General features: G+C 49.9%; 1 protein-coding gene and 1 pseudogene across 1 annotated transcript; both read left to right on the top strand.

Annotated features, from left to right (window-relative positions):
- Positions 1–4,896: 4,896 nt before the first annotated feature.
- Positions 4,897–22,819, top strand: PEF1 (penta-EF-hand domain containing 1). The gene is made up of 5 exons (XM_040228006.1): positions 4,897–4,999; positions 14,780–15,089; positions 19,327–19,482; positions 19,949–20,092; positions 21,779–22,819. Exons 1-5 carry the CDS (start codon positions 4,976–4,978, stop codon positions 22,006–22,008), a joined length of 864 nt encoding a protein of 287 aa, XP_040083940.1. The 5' UTR covers positions 4,897–4,975; the 3' UTR covers positions 22,009–22,819.
- Positions 8,420–8,541, top strand: LOC120855196 (annotated as a pseudogene).
- Positions 22,820–23,019: the final 200 nt, after the last annotated feature.

The raw sequence follows: 23,019 nt of genomic DNA, 5'->3' as shown, positions 1-23,019 counted from the left end.
CAGACATCCAATAGAACGTCCTCCTATGAGCCCTTTGCTGGGCAGAGGGAGCTAGGGTGCGAAATTCTCATAGCTTAACCCTCAGCACCTAGAACACAGCCTGACAAGTGGTGGGAGTGCAACAGGTTGTTATGCTTGTGGAACAAAATTAGTGTGTCTCACACTGCCCCAGTTTGCAGGCCAGGTGTCACTATTCTCTCTCCCTTCACCTTCAGCCCAGGCTGCAGGGCTTCCTTCTTTTGGAGATTTTGCAGTTCGACTCCACTAATTGTTTTGGACTGTGCATGTAGGGGGCGGTGGTGATTTACAAAGGCAAAGAAGACCAACTAACTACTAAGTACTGATGAGTTAATTTGCGGACCTGGCTTCAAATCTGCCTTCTCCATTTCCTTTTGATAGTTGGGAAGTAATTTAGCTGCTCTCAGCCTCAGCTCCTCATTATAAAAGGGTAACAGTATGTCAAAGGATTGTGGTGAAAATTAAGGCAATATATTGTACTTAGCACAAAGTTTGACATGTAGCAAGCATTCAGTACAGGATACTACTACTTCTGATAACTATTAATAGTCACTGAACTCATCCCAGGCACTATTCTAGGCACTGGGGATAGGAGAGTGGATAAGGAAAAGGACAATCCTACAGTATACATGTAAACTTTAAAGAGGACAATTCAAGTAGTGACAAGTGTTATGAAAAAATAAGACAGTGGTATTATAGATGGCTAGAATGGGTGTGGGGGGCACTGTTACTTTTTTTAAGATTTATTTATTTATTGGCTGTGCTGGGTCTTCATTGCGGTATGCGGGCTTTCTCTAGGTGCAGTGAGTGGGGGCTACTCTCCAGTTGGGGTGTGCAGGCTCATTGCTGGGGCTTCTGTTGCGGAGCGCAGCTTCAAGGCATGTGGGCTTCAGGAGTTGTGGCTCCTGGGCTCTGGAGGGCTGGCTCAGCAGTTACGGCGCACGGGCTTAGTTTCTCCGCAGCACGTGGTATCTTCCCAGGCTGGGGAATCGAACCCATGTCCCCTGCATTGGCAGGCAGAGTCTTAACCACTGGACCACCAGAGAAGCCCCAATGCTACTTTAGATCTGGTGTCACTGTCCCCACCCCCACCACCCAAAGAAGTGAGATTTGAACTGAGACCCAGATGGCAAGGAGAAGCTAGCCAGTGAAGAGCCAGTGGAAGACCACTCCAGGCAGACAGAACTGCTAATCCAAAATCTAGAGGTGGGAATGAGCTCGGTATGTTCCAGGGGTGGAGACCAGGCCAGCACAGTTGGGAGTGACCTGAGGACCACAGTGGTGGGAAGAGGGGCTGAAGACACAGGCAGGGTCTTGGTTACAGAGGGCCATAAACACTATCAGGATGAGTACAATTACAGATGTTCCGGTAAGAGTTATTGGAAGCCTCTGAAGTTTAAGCCCAGGAATGACGTGATCTTATTTACATTTAAGACAATCATTCTGGCTGCCCTGTGAAAAACAGAATGTGGGGGAAGGAGTGAAAGCGGGGACATTGATCAGGAAGCTATGGTCATGGTCCAGGGTGAACGTGCCAACTTGGTCTATTTTTGAGCTACAGCACATGGAAGTGGGAGGGCGTGTGGAGAAACAGAGGTCGCACAAGAGTGATCCTCGGTTTCAGGCCTGAGAGACTGGGTGGATTTTCAGAGATGAAGGGGAGGAATGAGTTTGGGGAAAATTATCAAAGAGAACTCTGAAGCAGGAAGGCTGAATACAGCACAGTGACAGTACCAAGTGCAGAGGGAGGCAGGCAAGTGGGTAACTCTGGAGCTGGTGGGATGTGGGCTACGTGAAGGATGGGATTGGAACTGAGTTGTTGTTTTTTAAAAAAATTTACTTATTTAATTAACTGTGTCAGGTCTTAGTTGTGGCATGCAGGCTCAGTAGTTGCTGCATGCTGGCTTAGTTACCCCACGGGGTGTGGGGGAACCTTAGTTTCCCGACCAGAGATAGAACCTGTGTCTCCTGCATCAGAAGGTAGATTCTTAACCACTGGACCACCAGGGAAGTCTCTGGAACTGAGCTTTGAAGGACTGGACTTGGGAGGGCTGCTGGTTGGGTGAAAGGAGTGGTCTGAACACAAGTCTTGTCTGAACACAAGTCTGGGCATGAATAGGTGCCACAAACTCATTATTTCAGATCTCTTTATATACTCGTTTCTGACAGCAGAGGAAACTGAGACTCAGAAATTAAATGACTTGCCTGAGGTCACAGAGTTAGAAAGTGGTAAAATCAAGATTCCCCATTCCAAAGAAAGGGGGCTGAATGGTGGAACTGAACATACAACAGCAGACAAAAGGGGGCTGTAAGACATAAGATGTAAAGGTGAGGCTGGGTCAAATTGTGAAGGGTCTAGTGTGCTGCAATGAAGAGGCTGGACCTTATTTTGTAGATGTAGATGAAGAAAGCCATTGTACTTTCTCCAGTGGGCTAAGAGCATGATCGGCACTGTGATTTTGGAAAGTGCTGGCTGTCGACTGAAAAAAAAAAAAAGGCAAAACATGAGCGCTGTGAGTTGTTTTATTTGGGGCAAAATGAGGACAATAGTCTGGGAGAAAGCATTTCAGATATTTCTGAGAAACTGCTCGGAAGTGGTAGGAGGCAGGTCAGTATATATGTGATTTTGGTGAAAGGGGAATACATGTAATCAAGCCCCTATTTTTTGCAGAACGTGTCTGCCAGTGATGAGAGGTGGATGTAACCATGGAGGATTTTAGTTCTTTTATAGGTACGAGGCACTGCAAGAATGGGGCTCATAACACTGTCTCCTGAAAATACCTAACTGAAGACCTATTCTGCCAGTTTTCCCCAGAGCACAGAATGCCTCATTCTGAATCTCCACATTTAAATCCTTTCAGGCGGTGTTGAAGGTCAGCAGCAACAGTGGCTCATAATTTGATCCTTTGTAGAGATAGATGGCAAATGCCAAGTTGCAGGTGACAATGGCTAGATGGCCAAAAGTGACAACACCTCGTAACACTATTAATTATTTTTAAAAATACAGGTTCTGGAGATACAATGACAAGCAAAATCAGACACAAGCTGTGCCATACAGGACTAACAAATTAATCAATTAAGCATGCAAACAAGTGGAGAGTCTAAACCACAAAGAAGCAAATACATGACTGTGAGGTCTTTGTCAACTAAAAAAATGTTTAGAGTTGTGAGTCAAGTTTTATTTGGGGGCAAAATGAGGACTGCAGCCTAGGAGAGAGCACCTCAGATAGCTCTGAAAGACTGCTCCAAAGAGGCAGTGGGGGGAGGTCAATACATAAGATTGTGGTAAAGGGGGAGTTCAATGCACTCATGCGCTTACTTCACAAAAGATTTTCTGCTAATCACGAGGAACTGATGTCACCATCAAGGGATTTAGTGCCTTTCTAGATATGAGGAGATGCAAGGATTGGGATCATAAAATCAGTTCCTGCAAATATCTAACTGTCTAAAGACCTGTTTCATCAGTTTCCCTGGAGCACAGAGTGCCTCCCTCTCCACTCTGAATTCCCTTTGGGGACTGTTGAAGGTCAGCAGCTGCTGCAGCCCAGGCAGACGGCAAGGGCCCTTGTTGGTGCAGTTCAGTCGCTGGCAAAAGCTCTTGGCAAGTGCCAATTTGTAGTTGACATCTCTTAATAACCAGGATCTTACTTACATTGGGGATCAGCCCTCAGTTCTCTGATGAGACCTGGGGTATCCACTGACCCCAGTGCTAGGCTACACTCTGCCCCTAAGCCATAGTGAACTAGGGCATATCACTGGACCTATTTCTCCATTTATGAAACAAGTCAGCCTTATGTAACTCAATGAAATTACGAGCCATACCATGCAGGGCCATCCAAAACAGACAGGTCACAGTGGAGCATTCTGACAAAACATGGTTGACTGGAGAAGGGAATGGCAATCACTTCAGTATTTCTGCCTCAAGAACCCCATGAACAGTATGAAAAAGCAAAAAGATAGGATACCGAAAGATAAGCCCCCAGGCAGACAGATGTCCAGTATCCTACTGGGGAAGAGAGGAGAAATAACTCCAGAAGAAATGAAAGTGTTGCTCAGTCCTATTGGACTCTTTGCAGCCCTAAGGACTGTAGCCCACCAGGCTCCTCTGTCCATGGGAATACTGGAACGGGTACACATTTCCTTACCCAGGGGTCGAACCCGTGTCTCCTGTATTGCAGGCAGATTCTTAACCCTTTAAAGCCACCAGGAGAGCCTGAACGAATGAAAAGGCTGGGCCAAAATAGAAACAAGGCTCAGCTGTGGATGTGTTTGGTGGTAAAAGTAAAGCCCGAAGAGACCTCAGACGATCCAATTTCCCTCCCATTCTGACGGCTTGGAATTTTCCTGTCCAAATACCACAGATCCCACTCCAAAGTTACTGACATATGGTGTCCTGACGTTAGAACGAAGTACTTCCAGCCCTAGCCTCTGTCCTTCCCAGGATGCCTCTGTACCCCGTTGTCAGAGTAACCGCCTGGGCCTTCCCCTGGTGGAAACTTGGACTGAGGACAGCAACTACGCGACTTTCACGCGTCCTTTTTGCCAGGTTAAAACATGGCCACCGCTGCAACACCCTACCCAAGTTTCTCTCTAAATACCCAGGCCGACCAGCCCCGGGACCTACTCTAGAGCAAGAAAGGAAGAGCTGCGCCAGCACAACAATCAAGTTTTCCGGAATCGGTCTCCTGACCCTTAGCCCCGCTGGCCTTTCTCTGCTGCCACTGCTGCTGCTAAGTCGCCTCAGTCGTGTCCGACTCTATGCGACCCCATAGACATGAGCCCACCTCACTAGGAAGCACCAAACCTCCGCCCTAGAGCGTCAGTTCCGTCGACTCATGCGTCCAGGATGGACAGTCTCATACATCCAATCAGAATAGGGCCCGCCCCCAGGCCCAAAAGGAGGCAGGTTTGACCCCTGGAAGCTCCGCCCCTCGCGGACTGTGACGTCAGAGTCGCCATGGCCAGCTATCCTTACGGGCAGGTGAGTGTGAGCGGCGGGCGAATTCAAGTAGGGCCCTCGCTAAGTCCTGCCCGGACCCCCCTGCTTCGCTTTCTCCCCGCCTCCTCCGCGCCTTTTCCCACGCTGAGGTTGTCTTCCGCGAGGTTGCGCAGGAGAGAAGGGAAAAGAGATGGTCGGTCGCGCCTGGCTCACGTCACGTAGGCATGCATGTCTGGGAAGTCGTGTCGCGCCCCCTTTGACGTTGCGCATGGGAAGATTTGGGGCTCTTGGACCCCAGAGTCAGACTGCGCTTGGCCTGGGCCCTACAACTCTCCCAGGACTCCACCGGGGCCCGTAAGCGGGGTCATCAACGCCAGCAGAACGTTTAGAATACTGGTTCTGTCGGTATCTTTTGGGGAGTCGATAAAAATACACCTCTGACGTACTGCATCTGAATAATCACAGCAGAACGTTTAGAGCACTGGTTCTGTCGGTATCTTTTGGGGAGTCGATAAAAATACACCTCTGACGTACTGCATCTGAATAATCAGGAGAATCTGTGGTTTTAGCAGACTGCACAAGTGAGCTTGTCTGGCCACTGATTTAGTCCAGTACCTTCGTTTCACACATAGAAAAAGTAAAACCCAAGAAGACATGGAATTTATTTGAAGTCGTTAGGCAGCAGAATCCGGAGCTGTCAGCAAATGCCTCTTCCCCAGCGCACCTTGATCCAGCCAAGAACGCCACAGCAAGGTGATTGTGTGGCCAGAATACGTTGTTGGATGACAAAATGGTTGAGTGATCAAGTGCAGATTGGTGTCAGAGGAAGGTTCAAATCTTGGCTCCATCACTTAGTTTAGAGCCCTTAAACAGGGTACTTTTGCCTTTCTGAGTTGAAGTTTCCTCCTGGGTAAAATAGGGCCATATAATAGGGTCTATTTCATAGAGCTGTTATGAAGAATAATGAAGTGATGTTCTTAAAACCTTTGGTACAACTAAGAGTGTAACGGGTGTTACCTTTTAGTATTTTGATTTTTCCTAGATTCCTAGAAGGTCAGTGCTGGAAGAGCCCTCAAAAGAGTTCCTTCGTTTTATTAATTTACTTTTAAATGTCGTTTATTTGGCTGCCTCAGGTCTTAGTTCCAGCATGTGGGATCAAGTTTCCCGACCAAGGATGGAACCTGGGTCCCCTGTGTTGGGAGTGCGGAGTCCTAACTGGTGGACCACCTGAGAAGTGCCAAGTTCCTTCATTTTAAAAGGAGGAAACTGAAGCTCAGAGAGGGTTCCTGAGTTGCCCAAGATCACACTAATTTAGGAGATAAACCCCACGCAGGAAAAATTGGCAAACAGGGTCACATGGGCTATTACTAAGCGCTGTGTGTAATCACATACCAAAAGATGTGGCAAGAGCCCTCTTAGGCAGTGCAGCCCTGTACACAGTATTTGGACATCCATATTCTCAGTCGTGAAGGCACTATAAGCAGGCTTGCAGGAAAAACTGATTCAACTTATAACTCTGGAAAGAGCCCAAAGAGGTTAAGTGGCTTGCCCATGGTTGCACATAGCAAGTGAGGGAGCATCTATGCTAGAACTAGAACTTTTGTTGCATACTTGGCAGAGGTAGGAAAGAGAGGCCCGCTGGGGCTGAGGTTAGGAGGAAGTATAACCAAGCTCGGTTCCATTTGCCGAGGCTTGTGAGATGTTAATAAGTATTGCTAATAAGGGAGTATGGATAAATAAGTTTGTTAAATATAGTACGTTTTTCATCACAAAGCATCTCAGAATTCTTAATTTGTTAATAAACATTGTATATTTGCCAGAGAGGGACAGAATATGCAATGTTCCTTAAACTTACTTAACCATGGAAAACTCCCCCTCCCCTGTTTTGAGTCTGGTCGTTTTTTTGGTGACACCAGTATTATTCTTGAGGAATATAGGTTGGGAAAACATGGCCATGGTGCATTGTTTCTCGGTGGGTGGTCTGCATCAGAATCCCCTAGGAGCTTGTTAAAAAAGCACGGATTAGATTTCCACCTCAGACCTGTTCTGTACCCAGAAAAGGCCCAAGCGTCTGCATTTTAATAAGCTTTTAGAGATCATTGGTATGCATCCTAGAAGCAGTGACAGAAATTAGGAGCCTGAACTTCCAGGTTAGACCAAATTGGGCTGGAATCCTAATTCTGCTATTTAATATTTATGCCCTTTTGGACATATCATCTAAGGATTCTGAGTCTCAGTTTCCTTACTTGTAAAGAGGGAGGAATAATACTTCATGGGGGTGAAAGGAGGATGAAATGTGGTAAAGCCTGTAGGCAACCTGGTGCATTGCTAATGTGTAGTGTGTGCTAATGGCGGGTGGTGGCATCGCTCTTGCTTCTGTGATCGCTGTCATCATGCCATGCTGCCTGGCCTTACACTCAGTGAGACAGTGAGAAGGAGCACAGAGAGAAATGTGCCTCAAGTAGAAGAAGTGCTTTTCTCTCACCATAGCTTTGTTCCTCCTATCCAACTCCTGGTCCACCGTGTTGCAAGAAAGGAAGTGGGTTGTTTGAAAGCATCCAAAAAATTAGTGCTGCCTGTCCTCCACTCAGTATGTAGCCCTGGAGGATTCCAGCCTCCTGTTAGGAATCACAATTCCTGTAACTTTCCACTGCCTCCTGCCTGGGGGGTCCTCAAGCATGGACTGGGTGTTGGAGAAGTAAAACTCAAGTACCCTTTGGTCATGTTGGGGAGCCAACCTAATGGATTTCAGTGCATAAGAGCTTGGTCTCTGAGACCAGAGAGATTTGGCTTCAAACCCCTCCACTGCCATTTCCTTGCAGATATTTCCCACCAAAGTCTGAGGCTTCGTATCCCCCTTTTTATAAATGGGATCATAGGCATACCTACCTCAAGAGTTACTGTAAAAATTAAATGAGATAATCCACATTAAGTGAGTGATACGGTGTTTTGGCATGTAGTAAATACTCCAGGTGAAAGAGTGATACAGACACATAAATTGTAGAATCAGCGTGATGAGTATTAAATGGGAGTAAGAATCAGGCCTGCACAGGAGAAATCCCTAATTCAGTCTTGAGGGAAGGAAGGCTTTTTAAAGGAAATGACATTTAAGCCAAAAACTGAATATCCGGTAGGAGTTGGCTGCATGAAGAAAGTATTCCTGCGGAGAGAATAGTGTTCGCAAAGGCCAGGAAGCAAGAGCCCAGTATTGTTGAAGAATTTAAGGAGATCAGTCTAGTTGTAGTGAAGAGGAGGGGGAAATGGTAAGAAATGAGACCAGAAAGGTAAGCAAGGACTAGATCTTAAAGGGCCTTATGTTCCTTTTTGAGGAGGGTGGACTTTTGAGGGCTCTCCTAAAGAGTTTTATCCCATTTGTGTTTTGAAGCTGTTCCCGGGGGGCACTGTCAGGATGGGTTGAAGCAGGGAGACCAGTTTCAAAGCTATTGAAGTAATCTAGGTGATTTGCAGCCAGTTAAGCCGACTGTGCTCTTTCCACTGTGGGCCCCCAGTGTGCCATGGCCGCAAACAGCAACCTCCTCTGAGGTATATACAGCCTGTTGCCCTAAGGGACCTTGGAGACAGCCTTTTCCAGTGGACATTCATGACTGGCATGCTGTCCCTAGTCTAGACTCCAAGCAGGTTATGTGCAGTGCCTTTAGAAAGCGCCAGGGGAGAGTGGCCAGGTACACTGGCCAAGTCATACTGTCCATCCACACCAAGCCGTAGAACAAGGAGCTTGTGATTGAAGCCCTCTGCAGGGCCAGGTTCAAGTTCTCTGGCCACCAGAAGGTCTCCATCTCCAAGAAGTGGGCATTTACTTAAGTTTAATGAGGATGAATTTGAAAACATAGTGGCAGAAAAGTGGCTCATCCAGATGGCTGTGGGGTCAGATACATCCCTAGTTGTGGTCCTCTGGACAGGTCATGTGCCCTGCATTCTTGAGAGCCTTGGCGCTGACCCCTCCTTATTCATGCCCACCAATAAATCCTACTTTCCTGTCCAAAAAAAAGTTATCTAGGTGAGAAAACAGTGGCCTGGTGAACATGGAGCTGGGAGGCAGAAGTGAGGAAACTTGGCGCCTAATTGAGGCGACAGAGAGGAAAGAGGAGGGTTCAGGGGGTGCACCAGCATGGCCCTTCACTGCCATGGGCACACCGGGAGGAGCAGATTTGGATGGAACGTCAGGAGGCTGTTGGATATGAAGGTCTGCAGCTCACAAGAGATGAAGCTGGAGAGAAAGATTTTAGAGTGTCAGCACAGAGGTGGTAATTGAAGTCTTGGGACAATTCTTGGCTCGTTGTTTATTGGCTGCAGTCTTCTAGCCTTTAAATATTTTAGGACGTTCTGCTGGTGAACGCCCAAACCACTCCTTCTGTAATCTTGTGACTGTTTAACTCCTTAGAGTGGGCTCTAGCCTCCTGCAGCAGGCTGGGGGTAGCTCCAGAGCACAGGTTTGTCTTTGCAGCACAGCCAACTCTTCCCCGTCAGCCTCAGCATGGACCAACCTTTGACACCTCTGAGCTTTACTAGCATCTTCAGGGTAGAAGAATGAGCTCTCAGAGTCAAAGCAAAGTGTAGGACTTTCTAAGTGAGTTATTTAAGAGGGGGTGAGCTCCCCACTGGGGCTTCCTCAATTACTCAATGGTAAAGAATCTGCCTGTGATGCAGGAGATGTGGGTTTGATCCCTGGATTGAGAAGATCCCCTGGAGGAGGGCATGGCAACCCACTCCAGTATCCTTGCCTGGAGAATTGCATGGACACAGGAGCCTGGCATGTTACAGCCCACAGGGTCGTGAAGAGTCGAACATGACTGAAGCGACTTTGCATGTGTGAGCTCCCCACCACTTACAGGAATGTAAGCAGAGATTCCAGATGGTGCTACAGAGATTCCATCATTGACTGAAAGGTTGGACCAGGAGGCCTCTGGAGTCTCTTAGAATACTGCGGCTCTTGAATTGGGTCTAAGTGCTGAAGTGGAAACAGGATAGAGTTCTGCGTCTCCCTCATTTCTGGGCTTGAAGCCTCTGAAAGATCACCTAATCCAACCTTTCCCCCTTCAACCCTGCCCACTGTAGAGACCCATTATATTTGACACATATATTTTGGACAGTCCCTGCCACTGGCGTGTGGTAGACTCTCACCCATTTATCGTGAACATTTACTTAGAAGAGGGTCGAGTGGGTGGAGTCATGCAGACCCTGTTTTAAATTTCACTATTTCTAGCTGTGTCCTCCCAGGCACGTGATTAAACTTTCTGGTCCTTAATTTTCTCATTTGTGAAATGGGGATCATAGCCCTTACCTCACAGGACAGAGGGTCAGTGAGAGCCTTAATAAAATGTTAATTGCTCCCTTCCCCCATACAAACTTATCAAATGTATTTTTCTTGCAATCAGTAAAGACATAGGATTAGTTTGGAAAAGACCCTGATGCTGGGAAAGATTGAGGGCAGGAGGAAAAGGGGGCAACAAAGGACTCATGGACATGAGTTTGAGCAAGCTCCAGGAGACAGTGAAGGACAGGGAGGTCTGGTGCACTGTAGTCCGTGGGGTCACAAAGAGTTGGACATGACTTAGCAACTGAAAAATAATAACAACAACAAAGGGTTAGTTTTCTGTAATGTTTTGGAAACCGTGGTTGCTGAACTTTTCCTGTCTTTTTTTTCTCTCTTTTTTTTTATAATCTCGTGTTTATTATCAGCATGAAATGCTCTTGGAAAAACCTCTTAAAGGGGCTGGTAAGTGGCATGGAGTAGTATAAAAGAACATGGAGTCAAGGACTGTCACTCCTGTTTCATTTCTGGTTCTGACCTTTACTAATAACTCAGTGACCCTGGGAACCGTCTTCGCCAGCCTGGATTCTGCTGGTTTTACTTTCTTCATCTTATGGTGCAGACTAGAAACCTGAGTCATCCTAAACACTTCCCCTTCTTCACTCCTCCTGCCATGGCTTCCTTAATCTCATTAGTTGCCAAGTCATGTCTAGTCTATCTCTGAAATAGCTCCAGAACCCATCCTGTTCTGAGTCTGCTGTCTGGTTCAGGCTCTGCTTGTCCTGCACCTTGGCTGCTTCCTCCCCCGCAAGCTCATCCTCCACACCCTCTGCTGCTTAGTTCTCTAAACAAGGCTCTGATCACGTTTCTTCCCTGTTGGAAACCCTCCTATGGCACTCCGTTTCCCCTGGCATAAAGCTCCACATTTTCTGAGTGATATTCATTTGTTCACATTTTTACGGAGGCTTGCTGGTGCCAGGCACTGTGCTGGACACTGGGGTGCTATGATGAATGAGGCCCAGTGTCTGCCCCCAGGGGCTCACTGTTGTGTGACAGAGAGAAGTTCGAAGATGCAGCCCCCCACCAGCTAACCGAAACGCAGCAGGAGAGGTGCTGGGACAAGGAGCACGGAAAGAGCCTGCCTTTCTGAGTTCACACTGCATTCTTGCCCCTGCCCCCAGGTTGTTAGCCTACTCCCTGACCACTCCATGCTCGCCCTCAGATTTGTGCCTTTGTCTTTCTTCTCACTTCTGTCTGGGATGTCCAGTTTCCTTTTGGAGAATTCCTGTGTGCCAGACTCTGCCTCCTCCAGGAAGCCTTCCTTGAGCCCCTGCCTGCGTGTGTTCCTTTGATTGCTTATTTATCATTTGACAAATGGAACCAATTCCTCGACCCATGCCTCTGAATAGCATTTAAGTCGATGTTTCTGACAACACTGGTCAGATTGTATCACAGTTACCCCACGCTTCTCAAGGCCAGGCCCTGTTTTGTCTAGCACAACCTAATACAACATTATTGCTCTGTAAAGTCTTATTGAATGAATGAAGTCTTTTAACAGTTGTCCACCTCAGCTTCTGAAAATAGGCCTTCTAACACCTTCCCTTTTTTCTGTTAAAGGATTGTTGGTGGGATTTTGCCAGTAGTGTTTCTGTGTGTATGTGAAAGTGTTTTGTAAACTGTACATCTGAGGGCTTTAATGCAGGGCAGAAAGGAAAGAGTTTAGTTGCCATCAGCCCCCTGGATTGTGATAGCACCAAGGTCAGAAGCCCTGCTAGGACAGCCCTCACTTGATTGTCGTGGGGGCATTTCCTGAGGTAAGGACTATGCCTCAGGTGTCCTCAGCCAGGAACAATTTATGGCTTCACTCACAGGAGTTCTTGGGAGCAGTGACTCCCTGGTTTCTTGTCCAGCCTGTTCTTTGGTTTGCGCAGCCTCTGCAGAGTCCTATCCCCTCTTCGAGCCTACCATGGAATCCTGTGCCCTATTGCTTAAGCAAAGAGCACTGTCGCAGAAGGTAGTGGGAGTCGCTGGGCTAGGGTGTGAACAAGGAGTGGTCTGCCTCCACGTCAGTGTTTCTTGAGCCAGTCCCTTCCCCTCACCGGGCCTTAGTTTCTTGTCTGTGAACTGGAGGGGATGGATTGAAGAAATTCCCTGCGCATCTCTCCAACTCCACTGGGAATCTTTTAAAAATTTTATCTATTTATTTTTGGTTGTGCTAGGTATCTGTTGCTGCCCCTGGGCTTTCTCTAGTTGTGGATAATGGGAGCTACTTTTCCTTGCGGTGTGCAGGTTTCCCACTGAGGTAGCTTCTTTTGCAGAACACGAGCTCTAGGACGTATGGGTTTCAGTAGTTGTGGCCGCACAGGCTTAGTTGCCCTGAGCCACGTGGAATCTTCCAGGACCAGGGATCGAAGCTGGGTCCCTTGTATTGGCAGGCGGATTCTAAACCACTGGACCACCAGGGAAATCCCCCTTTTTTAATTCTTTGTTGGTCCCATGGCGCCTGGCTTATGTGTCCATTTTAAACAGCTCTTTCCTTATGCTGCTTTGTTAAATGTTGCAGAGAGTGTTTCCGTGCTCCTTCAAACGTTTCCCTCTCCTTTATACACTGTACCATGCCCCCGGCACCCCCTCGCCACCCCCCACCCCTTCACTGTGCCAGAGTTTACGTGGCTCAGGGCTTTGGTGATAGTAATAATAATAATAATTAATATAACAATAGCAACTATGATTTATGCCAGACACTGTTGTAAGAACTGTTTGTCTTGTATTAGTGCTTTTCAAACTGCCTTTTGAATCACTGCGGGGGTTCTGCAGGGGCTCACTCACAAGCTCGCAAGGGAGGGCTTGCCAGCCTGCCTGATTGAGGCTCTGGAATCGCCACGCCCAACCACAGCAGCTTTCTCTTGTGAGTTTTTAGATTTGTATTTATCAAAAGGTTCTTTAGCTAAACTTTAACAAAAGCTGTATACATTTCTTGTAATCTGTGGAACAATTCAGTGAGGAAGGGATTATTATGTATTTTGCTTGTGAGAGAACAGGCTTAAGAGATTAAGCCACTGGCACATGGCCATGGAGTCAGCTGATGGGAGCAGAGTATGGAACTGAGATTTGCCTGTGGCTTCATTATCTGTGAAGGAGGCTTGCCGTGAGCTCTGGGCAGCTTCCAGGGCAGAAGAGCGCCCACGATGCTGAGTGGGGAAGGGCCTGCCACCCATCCTCCCTCAAGAAGCTTCTCTTCCTTGAGCAGGCAGTCCCTCTTTAGATCAAGTGTGAATTTGGCCTTAGCCTTGAAGGTAACTGTCCAGGAAGCCATCAAGCACAATTAAAAGAGAAAGTCCAGGTTCACACTGGCTAGGCTACTGGCGGTTGGTCTAGGATTCGTCTAGATGGTAGCATCCTCAATTTTTGGAGCTGGGCCCAGTTGCCCTCTGTGCCCTTGACCTCAGCCCACCTGCAGAGGCCTTGGCTGTCATCCTCCACTCAGCCTTTGGCCGGCCTGTTAGGGAGATGGAGCCGAATGCTCTGAGTCTCAGGGATCCCTGGCTAGTGACGTGGGGACACGAACAAGAGTGGGAGTGCTCCCATGTAGGCGCTACCGTTCTCATGGCCTGGGCTTAGCAGCCAGCAGACCTGCATTCCGGCCCCAGCCCTTCCATGTGGTTTTGTGTGATTTTTCTGGACTTGAGTTTCCTTCTCCATAGGGGAGCGCTAATACTAATAGTTAATGTGCATTGAGTGCTTTGTGCTAAGATCTCTGTCAGAACTCTTCATGCGATAGGCCTCATTTCATTCTCACACTAATTGGTAGGCAGGCACTTTTAAAGCAAAGAATATTGAGGTTTAGAGAGGCTAAGTCACTGGACCAGTTAGTAAATGGCAGAACCCCAACTTGAACTGGTCTTCTTCACTCCTAACCATTGTCCTGTATTGCTGTAGGAATAGGGGCTTGCCTGCCTGTCTCACAGAGCCGTGGGTGAGTCCGGGGAAATGTTCTTGCATCATGAGCTAGAGTTCAGTTAAGGAAGATATGCTCTGGGTGAATCCATGCTATAGATGCACCATTGGTGACTGGGAGGGTCAGGGGCATTACTGGAGATTGTGTTTGTGCTGTGAATTCTGCAAGTAGCGGTGGGGGTACCATGGAGTGTGGATTTTGAATTCAGTTTGATTCATTTGCCTGCTCACTGATACAGTCAATATTCACTGAGCATCCATTCTGCCCTGGGGGCTGGGGATAAAGTGGCAGACCAGTCAGGATACCAGCCCTTGTGGAGCCCCTTGGTGGGCAGGGAAGGGCAGGTTTCCAGGGGAGCCAGGAGAGCAGGTTTCCAGCCCTGCCTCTGCAGGTCATGGGCAGTGTGATTGGGTAAGCTGTATGTCTTCTGGATGCCGTAGGTTCCCCATGTGAACCGTGGGATCATGAGTCCAGCCCAGCCTGTAGGATCATTTGAAAGAAAGGCCGTGGCAGGGCTTTGTAACTGCAGAGTGCCGTGCCGTGGCCAGTTCCTAGCCTTGTCCTTCTGACCGATGTCTTGCTCTTCTTGCAGGGCTGCCCAGGAGCTGGGGGACAAGCACCCGGAGCCCCTCCGGGTAGCTACTACCCCGGACCCCCCCACGGTGGAGGGCAGTATGGGAGCGGGGTACCCCCTGGTGGCGGATATGGAGGAGGTCCCGCCCCTGGAGGGCCTTATGGACCACCAGCTGGTGGAGGACCCTATGGACACCCCCACCCTGGGGGGCTGCCTTCTGGAACTCCAGGAGGACCCTATGGTGGTGCCGCCCCAGGGGGCCCCTATGGTACACCACCTCCAAATGCCTACGGTGCTGGACCTTATGGACAGGGACCACCTCCTCCAGGTAAGTAGGGGTCTTGGACTCCGGGTGCCTGGAGCCTTGTTCCGAGTTATCCAGGGCCCTGTGTGCCCTTCTTGTGAATGCACAGGCAGCCTGCTCCCTGGCTTCTAAGCATCTTGTCTCTAGCTTTGCTTGCATTCACAGAATGAGAAGTCTGTTAATTAGCTTTGCTGTGGTGACAACAATTCTGGAATCTCTGGCTTACAGCAACAAACGTTTATTTCTGTTCCTCACTCACACTTGTTTACTCTTGCTTACACGTCGGCAGCTGCAGGCTTGGCTGCTGAGGTTCTGCTCCACATGTCTTTTCTTTCCAGGATCTCGGCTAGAGGCACAGCCCCTTTTGGGGTATGCTGTTTCTGTGACAGACAAAAAGAACAGGAGAGCTAGGAGGAATGCACAATGCCTCCTAAGCTTCTGCTCTGAAGGACTGTATATCTCTTCCACTCAGGTTTATCCCCTGGTTCAAGCCTGACATCAGTAGGATGGGAGTGGATATTTCTCTCATTAGAGGAGGCTCTGCAGCCCCTAGGCAGTGGAGAGGATGTACCATGCTCTTGCCAGAAGTGGGGGAAGGAGTGGATTAGCCAGTCATTGGAGACAGCACTACCATCTGCTGTGGGAAGGAACCCCTTTTCTGTGTAAGGGAGACTGACTGCTTATATGCAGAAAGGCACGGTTGCCTAATTGCTGAAAGCTTGGCCTTTGGGATAAGATCACTTACTGATCTGACCACATTACTTCGTCTTTCTAAGCCTCAGTAGCCCCATCTGTAAAATGGGTAAATATCACTGCTTCACAGGATCATTAATAAAGATTAAGTGAGAAGTTGCAGGTAAACACTGGGCACAGTGTCTGGCACATGGGAGGGGCTTACTAGAAGGTGTTCTGTTAGAGGGCTCATTCTGGAACATTCTCAGCAGAGAGGTATTCAGCATTTAATGTGACAGCAGATGTGACGAGGGCTGTCCCACTGCAGAATGCCGAGGCAGGCAGGGGAGTGATGAGATGAGATGGGGAAGGATAAAGAGCAGAGGCAGTGAAGGTGAGCTGCTGGACAAATGGGCCTGGGGAGGGGGCTCGGCAACTTAGTGGATGTGAAGAAGCTTAGGTGGGGGCTTCAGGCTCAGTGAGGACTCCTGAGTGGTCTCAGACCGGCTGTCAGGAAAGGTGAGTGCCCAGACCCCTGCACCCTCCCAAGCTCATCCAGTGAGCCTGTTCACAGCACACTTGTTCCGAGGAGTCCGCCCCCGCAGTGAGGCAGCCTGAAGCCACTCTGCTGTACCTGAAGGGCCTCCAGGGAGCGGTAGTGCAGGGAAACTGCAGCATCTTAGTATACAGACCGGCAGGTGGCCGAGGGAGAGGCTCAGACCTTGGGGGTTCTAAACACTGGGAGCCAGTGGCATTTATCTTGTCAGAGCCAGCACTGCTGGCTATTTGCTTTCAGCTCAGCAGCTTCCTGGTGGATTTCCTCCTCCTTCTAAAATTTTGTTTCTGAGCCTGCATGAAGTCCCAGCAGGGGAATGGAAGCCCTGGCTGTGAAGCTCACTCCTCCAGGGCCTGAGGCCAGAGATACTTTCTGGGGCTGCAGAGGAGAGGAGAAATGTGCTTCAGACTATTAACTGCTCACCCTCTGCAGCTGCCTGTCTCCCAACCACCATCACCTCCCCACCAGCGCCTCCCGTGAACCCCTGGAGCAGTGCTTCTGAAGCATGATCCTTACATCACATGCCCTGGAGTCACCTGAGGGCCCATCTTAGCCCTGCTGAATCCAGGGTCTAAAAGTGGAGCACCATGCTCTGCCAGAGAGGTTTGGCCCTTAAAGTTGCCCCCACTGCCCATAGGGAAGATCCTAGGGGCACTCGACTCCCAAAGGGCCTCTCCAGCTCCTCACCTGCCGTTACCCCTCCCTCCCACCAACCCGAGACCCTGTGGAGTACTCCGAACACACCCTGTGCCTTTGCCATATGGCTTTTCTTTTCCCCATTGCAACTCTCTTGTCACCCTTTCAGACCCAATTTTAAAAGCCCTTCCTCTTTGAAGATGTGACTGCACACATTCCAGGCCCTTTGCAAAAATTTTATTTTGCCATTATGTCACTTAGTCATCACAGAAACCCTGGGAAGTAGGTCCAATTTAGAAATGGAGGAATCAGTACTGAGGGAATGGAACAGTTTCTCTAAAGTCACACAAGCTAGTAAGGATCAGAGCTCTTTGCTTCCAGAGGCTGAGCTCTTCTCTGCTGATTGCAGAGACCACGTGTTCCAGAGACTCTTTGCCCCTGCCTATGGCCCCCTCCACGTCTGGCACAGCAGCTGTTTTTTTAGGAAAGAGGGTGGGGCCTGTCGGGATTTCCCACCCGAGGAGGTCAGCCTAGTCCCTCAGTCAGGCAAATCTTTTTCCTTCCGGCCTCGCTCTGGGGCCTGGGCGGTGGTTTCTGTGCAGTCTCTGATACTGCCTTGTGCCAGTGAGCCCTTTTTGTGGCCAGTCGACTCAGCAGGTTTACCAGTACTCTGGCTTTTTCCCAAGACAGTCTTCTGTGCTTCTATGCTTTCATCTGCCACCCTCTCCCCTCACCCCCAGCCCACCCTGCAGTCACCTTTCCAAATGAATGGTCCTTTCTCTCATCTTCTGACGTACGCACAAAGCTCGCAGACACCCAAAGCTGTTTGAACCCCGACAGCAACACTAATAATCAGCAGTTACACCGTACTTAGATGGTGCCAGGTGCTGATCTAAGGGCTTTCATGGATTCATTATATCTTCATAGTAACCTTATGAAGTAGATGCTATTGTGTCCTCATTTCACAGATAAGAAAACGAAACAACGAGGACTTTAAGAGCTTAGCCAAGGCCGCACCCGGGAGAGCTGAGGCTTGACCAGGAGCCGCCTCTGGCGGGGGCTGAAAACCTCCCTCTTCTGTGTCCTGCTGTGCCCCTGGGGATTCAGGGATGCATTAGCCTTGGATCCTGCCCACAAGTTGCTCCAAGTATAACCTGGAAGAAGTCAGGAAAAACATGTACACAGAAGAGTGATCAGGGCTATAGAGTGAAGGGGTACAAAGGAGAGAGGAAGGAGGTCCGTCCAGGAATGGAAGGAGAAAGGCTTTAGGGAAGGAGCAGAATTTTCTTTGAGTTTTGAAGTGTGGATGGGAAACGGATGCAAAGAGATGAGGGAGAATGGGATGCGAAGCAGAGAGAACCCAGTGGGTCAGGGCTCTGCGGAGGGGCTGGGCAGCTCTGGGGAGGAGCAAGGGCCTTATTGCAGCCAGGCTGGCACAGAAGGGTGGGGAGACAGACCGACAGGTAGACAGGGGTGGACCACATGGTGGGGAGGCTGGAATGCTGTTTCAGGGACGCTGGACTTCATTGTAGGCAGTGAGGTGCCTCTGAGGAGTTTTGAGTTGAGGGAGGGGGAAACTGGTGAGAACAGTGGGATTTTACAGAGGTTACTCAGCTACAAGTGCTGAGTGGTGGAGAGTTGCCATTTGGGGGATTCGATTAGGATTTGGGGTTTGTTCCACAGTCAGGTGAGAGGAGTCTGAATCAGGGCAGGTGCAGTAGAAACAGGGAAGAGTTGATAGCTGTGTGTGGAACTGCCAGCTTTGGGCAGCTCTTTGGATGTGTGGGGTGAGGAGGTGTCAGAGATGTCCACGGGGAGGTTCACAGATGACGACCTCTGGAGGCCATGGGGAGGGAGGAACAATGGAGCTCCGTGGTCACCCACACTCTGGTAGGTCCGGATAGGCTATGCCAGCTCTCATGGTGCCAGGGCAGTCAGAGATGGACCAGACCTGGTTCCCACCACAGAGAACTCCCTGCTGCCTGATGCTCAAGATGCTTGTCTCTGGGCCACGCACGTTAGGTGCTCAGCAAACAGTTTTGGGTCCCCAGTCTCGGCGGGGAGAGATGATCCCCCTTCTCAGAAGATTCCTAATCTGACAGACGAGTCCCTGTTTCTTAGAAACTTGAAATCAAATAGAAGAGTGGCTGGAGCACTGTAGGAAAAGCCTGAAGGATTTGTGGAGTGGAAATCAGTGCATTTACACAGAAGGTCCTCTTCCATTAGAGGAAGGGTGTTGTCTTGATGGAAGCCAGGGAGGGGGCAGACAGACCTGTAAGGCTTTCAGAGAAGGGAAAACCTGTAGGCAGGGAGACGCTGAGGCTGGCCTTGCCAGCATTTCTGCCATTGGTCTTGAGACCTGCATCTGACTGTCCTGGTTGGCACCCCTTCCTGCAGGTGGCGTCCCTCCCAATGTGGATCCCGAGGCTTACTCCTGGTTCCAATCAGTGGACTCTGATCACAGTGGCTACATCTCCATCAAGGAGCTGAAGCAGGCCCTGGTCAACTCCAACTGGTCCTCATTCAATGACGAGACGTGCCTTATGATGATAAGTGAGTCCTAGCCCTTCCCCATGGTCTCGAGCTGGGGTCGAGCCACCTCCTGTCTGACGGGAGGCAAATGGAAGGCCATTCTGAGGAGAATTTTTTCAGCCAGGGAAGATTTCATGATGAGATGTCCCTTAAACTGAGAGCTCTTTTCCTTAGATCTTTTCTCAAGTTCTAGACATGGCTGAGTCACAGGCCAGCTCAGTTTCTTGTTCTGCAGGATGGGACTACTTGCCCTGGTGGGTGATGGCAGGGAGGGGGTCAGCCGCCAAGCCTGTGGAGACGACGCACTTCTGGCAGGGATGGGGCTGGTACAGCGCTTGCTGAGGGTGCACCTGGGGTGCTGGCATCTGGGCCTCGGGCCTTGGTTCTGTGGAGTCTCTTCCCCCAGCCTGGGGGGACGGGCTGCCTGAGTGGTACCTGAGGACCCTGGGCCCTTAGTCTTGAAGCCTTCTTTCTCTTCCCCACCAAGACATGTTTGACAAGACCAAGTCAGGCCGCATTGATGTCTACGGTTTCTCTGCCCTGTGGAAGTTCATCCAGCAGTGGAAGAACCTCTTCCAGCAGTATGACCGGGACTGCTCGGGCTCCATTAGCTACACAGAGCTGCAGCAAGGTGAGGGCCTGGCGGGGACTCGGGGCACAGGCACAGCAGACCTTTCTCTTTACTCCCTAGGACAGAGCAGGGGATGCTCTCTGCCTTCGGACCACCTCGTGTCCAACTACACTACAAAACGCTGCCCTCAGCACAGGCCCCCTCCCCACCCTGTCTGTGACCTGGCTGGACAGTGAGCCAAATCCCGGGCAAGGACATGAGCAGGGCTGGACTCTGACAATGAAATTCCTGGCAGCGCTGGGTCAGACAGATCCAGCTGGCAGGGAGCCTTGGGGATGGAAACTCAGCAGCCCAGGGCACTTTAAGGCTGGTACGTGTGGCTTGTGTGGCTCTTTCCTTTTGAGTTTCTAGCGTGTAGAATGGAAAAGAGCCCTGTAGAGGGTCTCAGAAAGATGGCTTCTGTTGTTGGCTCTGCTGGAAGGCAGTTTCCTTCCCAGAGTATTCTAAACATAGTTGGGTAAGATGATGTGAGGTCACAGCTCCAGGTCTCATTCCAGGTCTGACTCTAGAGGACAGTTGGTTAGTGTGGTTGATGAGAACTGGCCAGGGAGCTTTGCCGGCTGAGAGGGCGAAAGGGCTCTCCAGAGAACCCAGCCCATCACCCTGGCCATGGATTTACTCAGACCAAGGAGCTTGGAGGCAGGGGAAGAGGGGAGCTCCCTGGTGGAAGAGAAAGGAGGAGATTTGTCCTGAGCACCTACCCTGTTGCCAGGTGGTGATCTGGTGATGGATGTTTGTAAGGGTGATATCACAGGAAAGCTAGTACTTATTGAATCTTTGCTATGGGCCAGGCACTGGAATAAGTTTTTCTCCTGTGTTACGTCATTCTGTCTCCGCACGTGATAGGTACTGTTTCTTATTCCCCACCCTTAGATGAAGGATCTCTTATGAGAACTGGCCAGGGAGCTTTGGAAGGATCTCTTACCCTTTTACAGATGAGAAAACTGAGGCTTAGTCTAGGAAACTTGCCCAAGGGCCACATGGCAAAAGGGAAGCTGAGATAGTAGCCTGAGGGGGTAGATTATACAAAGAGGAGGAAGGGAGCATCCCAGCTGGGATAGGGGGATGTGGGGAGCAGTGTGGAGGCTGCGACCTTGGAACTGTCCTGCAGCCTCACCTGGGGGAGATGGGATGATTTTATTACTTTTAACACTTACTCTGGGTGTTTATTATGTGCCAAGCAGTATGTCAAGTCCTTTGCATGATCACCTCTAATCCTTAATAGAACCTACAAGGTAAGTATTATCCCCATTTTAGAGATTGTAAGACAGGATTAGCAAGGTTAATAAACTACTTGCAGAGGGGCTGTCTTGACTCCAGAGCAGGCCCTCATAGGCTCAGCTGAGCTGCCTCTGATGTCTGTCAGCTTGGAGCAGGGAAGCTCAGGCTTCCGTCTGTAATACAGACAAATAAGAGATGAGCATGTACAGACTGGTGTCATTCTGGGACCCTGCGGGCCCCTAACTAAACAGACAGTAGAGACCTTGAGAACAAGCGATGGGGGCCTTCCAGCTCAGGGGAGCACCCAGAGCTCCTTCTGTGCTCCTGCCATCTCGGACGTCTGTCCCGTTTTCGCCTGGGTGCCAGTCCCCTTGAAGTTCCTGAACTGCTGTGCTCTGTGGAGCTGGTCGATGGCAGTGCTCACGGCAGGTTTTTGTGTCTGGTCTGTGTGCCCCTCCTCTCCAGCTCTGTCCCAGATGGGCTACAACCTGAGCCCCCAGTTCACCCAGCTCCTGGTCTCCCGCTACTGCCCGCGCTCTGCCAATCCCGCCATGCAGCTGGATCGCTTCATCCAGGTGTGCACCCAGCTGCAGGTGCTGACCGAGGCCTTCCGGGAGAAGGACACAGCTGTACAGGGCAGCATTCGGCTCAGCTTCGAGGACTTCGTCACCATGACAGCCTCTCGGATGCTATGACCAGCCCATCTGCAGAGTGGGGAGTGCGCCAGGCGACGATGTTTCCTGGCTCCTAGGGTGGGAGAAGCATGTGGGCCTCTCTTCCTTTCCTGCCCCTTCTAGAAAAAGAGTCCTCCCTTGCATGATGCAGCAGTGTTCCCAAAGAGTGCTGGGAGTCTCTGTCGTGGCCTCCGAGTCGCGGGGCCTCAGCTGAGGCCGCACGGGTAGGGCCTGACCGAGGAGAGGACTGGAAGTTGAATGTCCTTATGTCCCTGAGCGTTTAAGTGGCACATCCTTGTGCCAGTTGCAAGAGATGCGAGTCACAGCTGTGGAGTTAGTGTCCAGTTGGCTGGCTCCAGCCTCTAGCTTTTCCTTCTGTGCCCTGACGCCAGTGGTAAGTATTTGTCAGCCTCTTCCCGTTAGCAGCTGCATTCCCTTGCCCGTGCTGTCTTGTCAAACAGACCCCATTTCTCCAAGGCAGAATCTGACCCAGGTAGGGGTGAGAGTTCTGCCCATGGGACCTGTGGCTTGGATTTCACCCCTTCAAGGCTGTATATGGTTGACTTCTAGCTGCCCAGGGGTTGTCCCTGCTCAGGGAGCTTGGGCTGTCTGCTCTCTGGGCACCTTTGGCCAGGCTACCCCTCTGCAACTCGGACCCCTCACTTGCCTGTGTCTTCTGCTTGACTTCAGTCCCCAGGGAACAAGTTGCCACCTCCCACTGCCAATGCTTGTTTTATTTGTGTTTATTTTTTCATTTGGGGCCAAAAAGTTCAGTGACACCGTAAGCTTCAATATAAGAATAAAATTCTGGAGTTCCATGTTTTTCACCACACCTTCCCAGTTAAAGGTCCACGTGTGTATCCATTTAGTCACTCATTTACTTCATTCAACAAATATTTAAGTACATATTATATCCAGTGGTCCCCAACCTCTTTGGCACCAGAGACTGGTCTGGTGGAAGACAATTTTCTCATGAATAGGGGAGTGGGGAGGGAATGGTTTCAGGACGATTAAAGTGCATTACATTTATTG

Source organism: Oryx dammah, unplaced genomic scaffold (assembly GCF_014754425.2).
Source record: "Oryx dammah isolate SB20612 unplaced genomic scaffold, SCBI_Odam_1.1 HiC_scaffold_27, whole genome shotgun sequence".
Lineage (NCBI taxonomy): Eukaryota > Metazoa > Chordata > Mammalia > Artiodactyla > Bovidae > Oryx > Oryx dammah.
The sequence above is the reverse complement of the archived record's forward strand: the minus strand, read 5'-3'. Positions and strand labels throughout refer to the sequence as shown.

Coding starts and splice junctions, on each gene's coding strand:
- PEF1 (XM_040228006.1), top strand. CDS start 4,976: ATGGCCAGCTATCCTTACGGGCAG. Junction 5,000..14,779: donor CCAGCTATCCTTACGGGCAG/GTGAGTGTGAGC, acceptor CTCTTCTTGCAG/GGCTGCCCAGGAGCTGGGGG. Junction 19,483..19,948: donor GACGTGCCTTATGATGATAA/GTGAGTCCTAGC, acceptor TTCCCCACCAAG/ACATGTTTGACAAGACCAAG.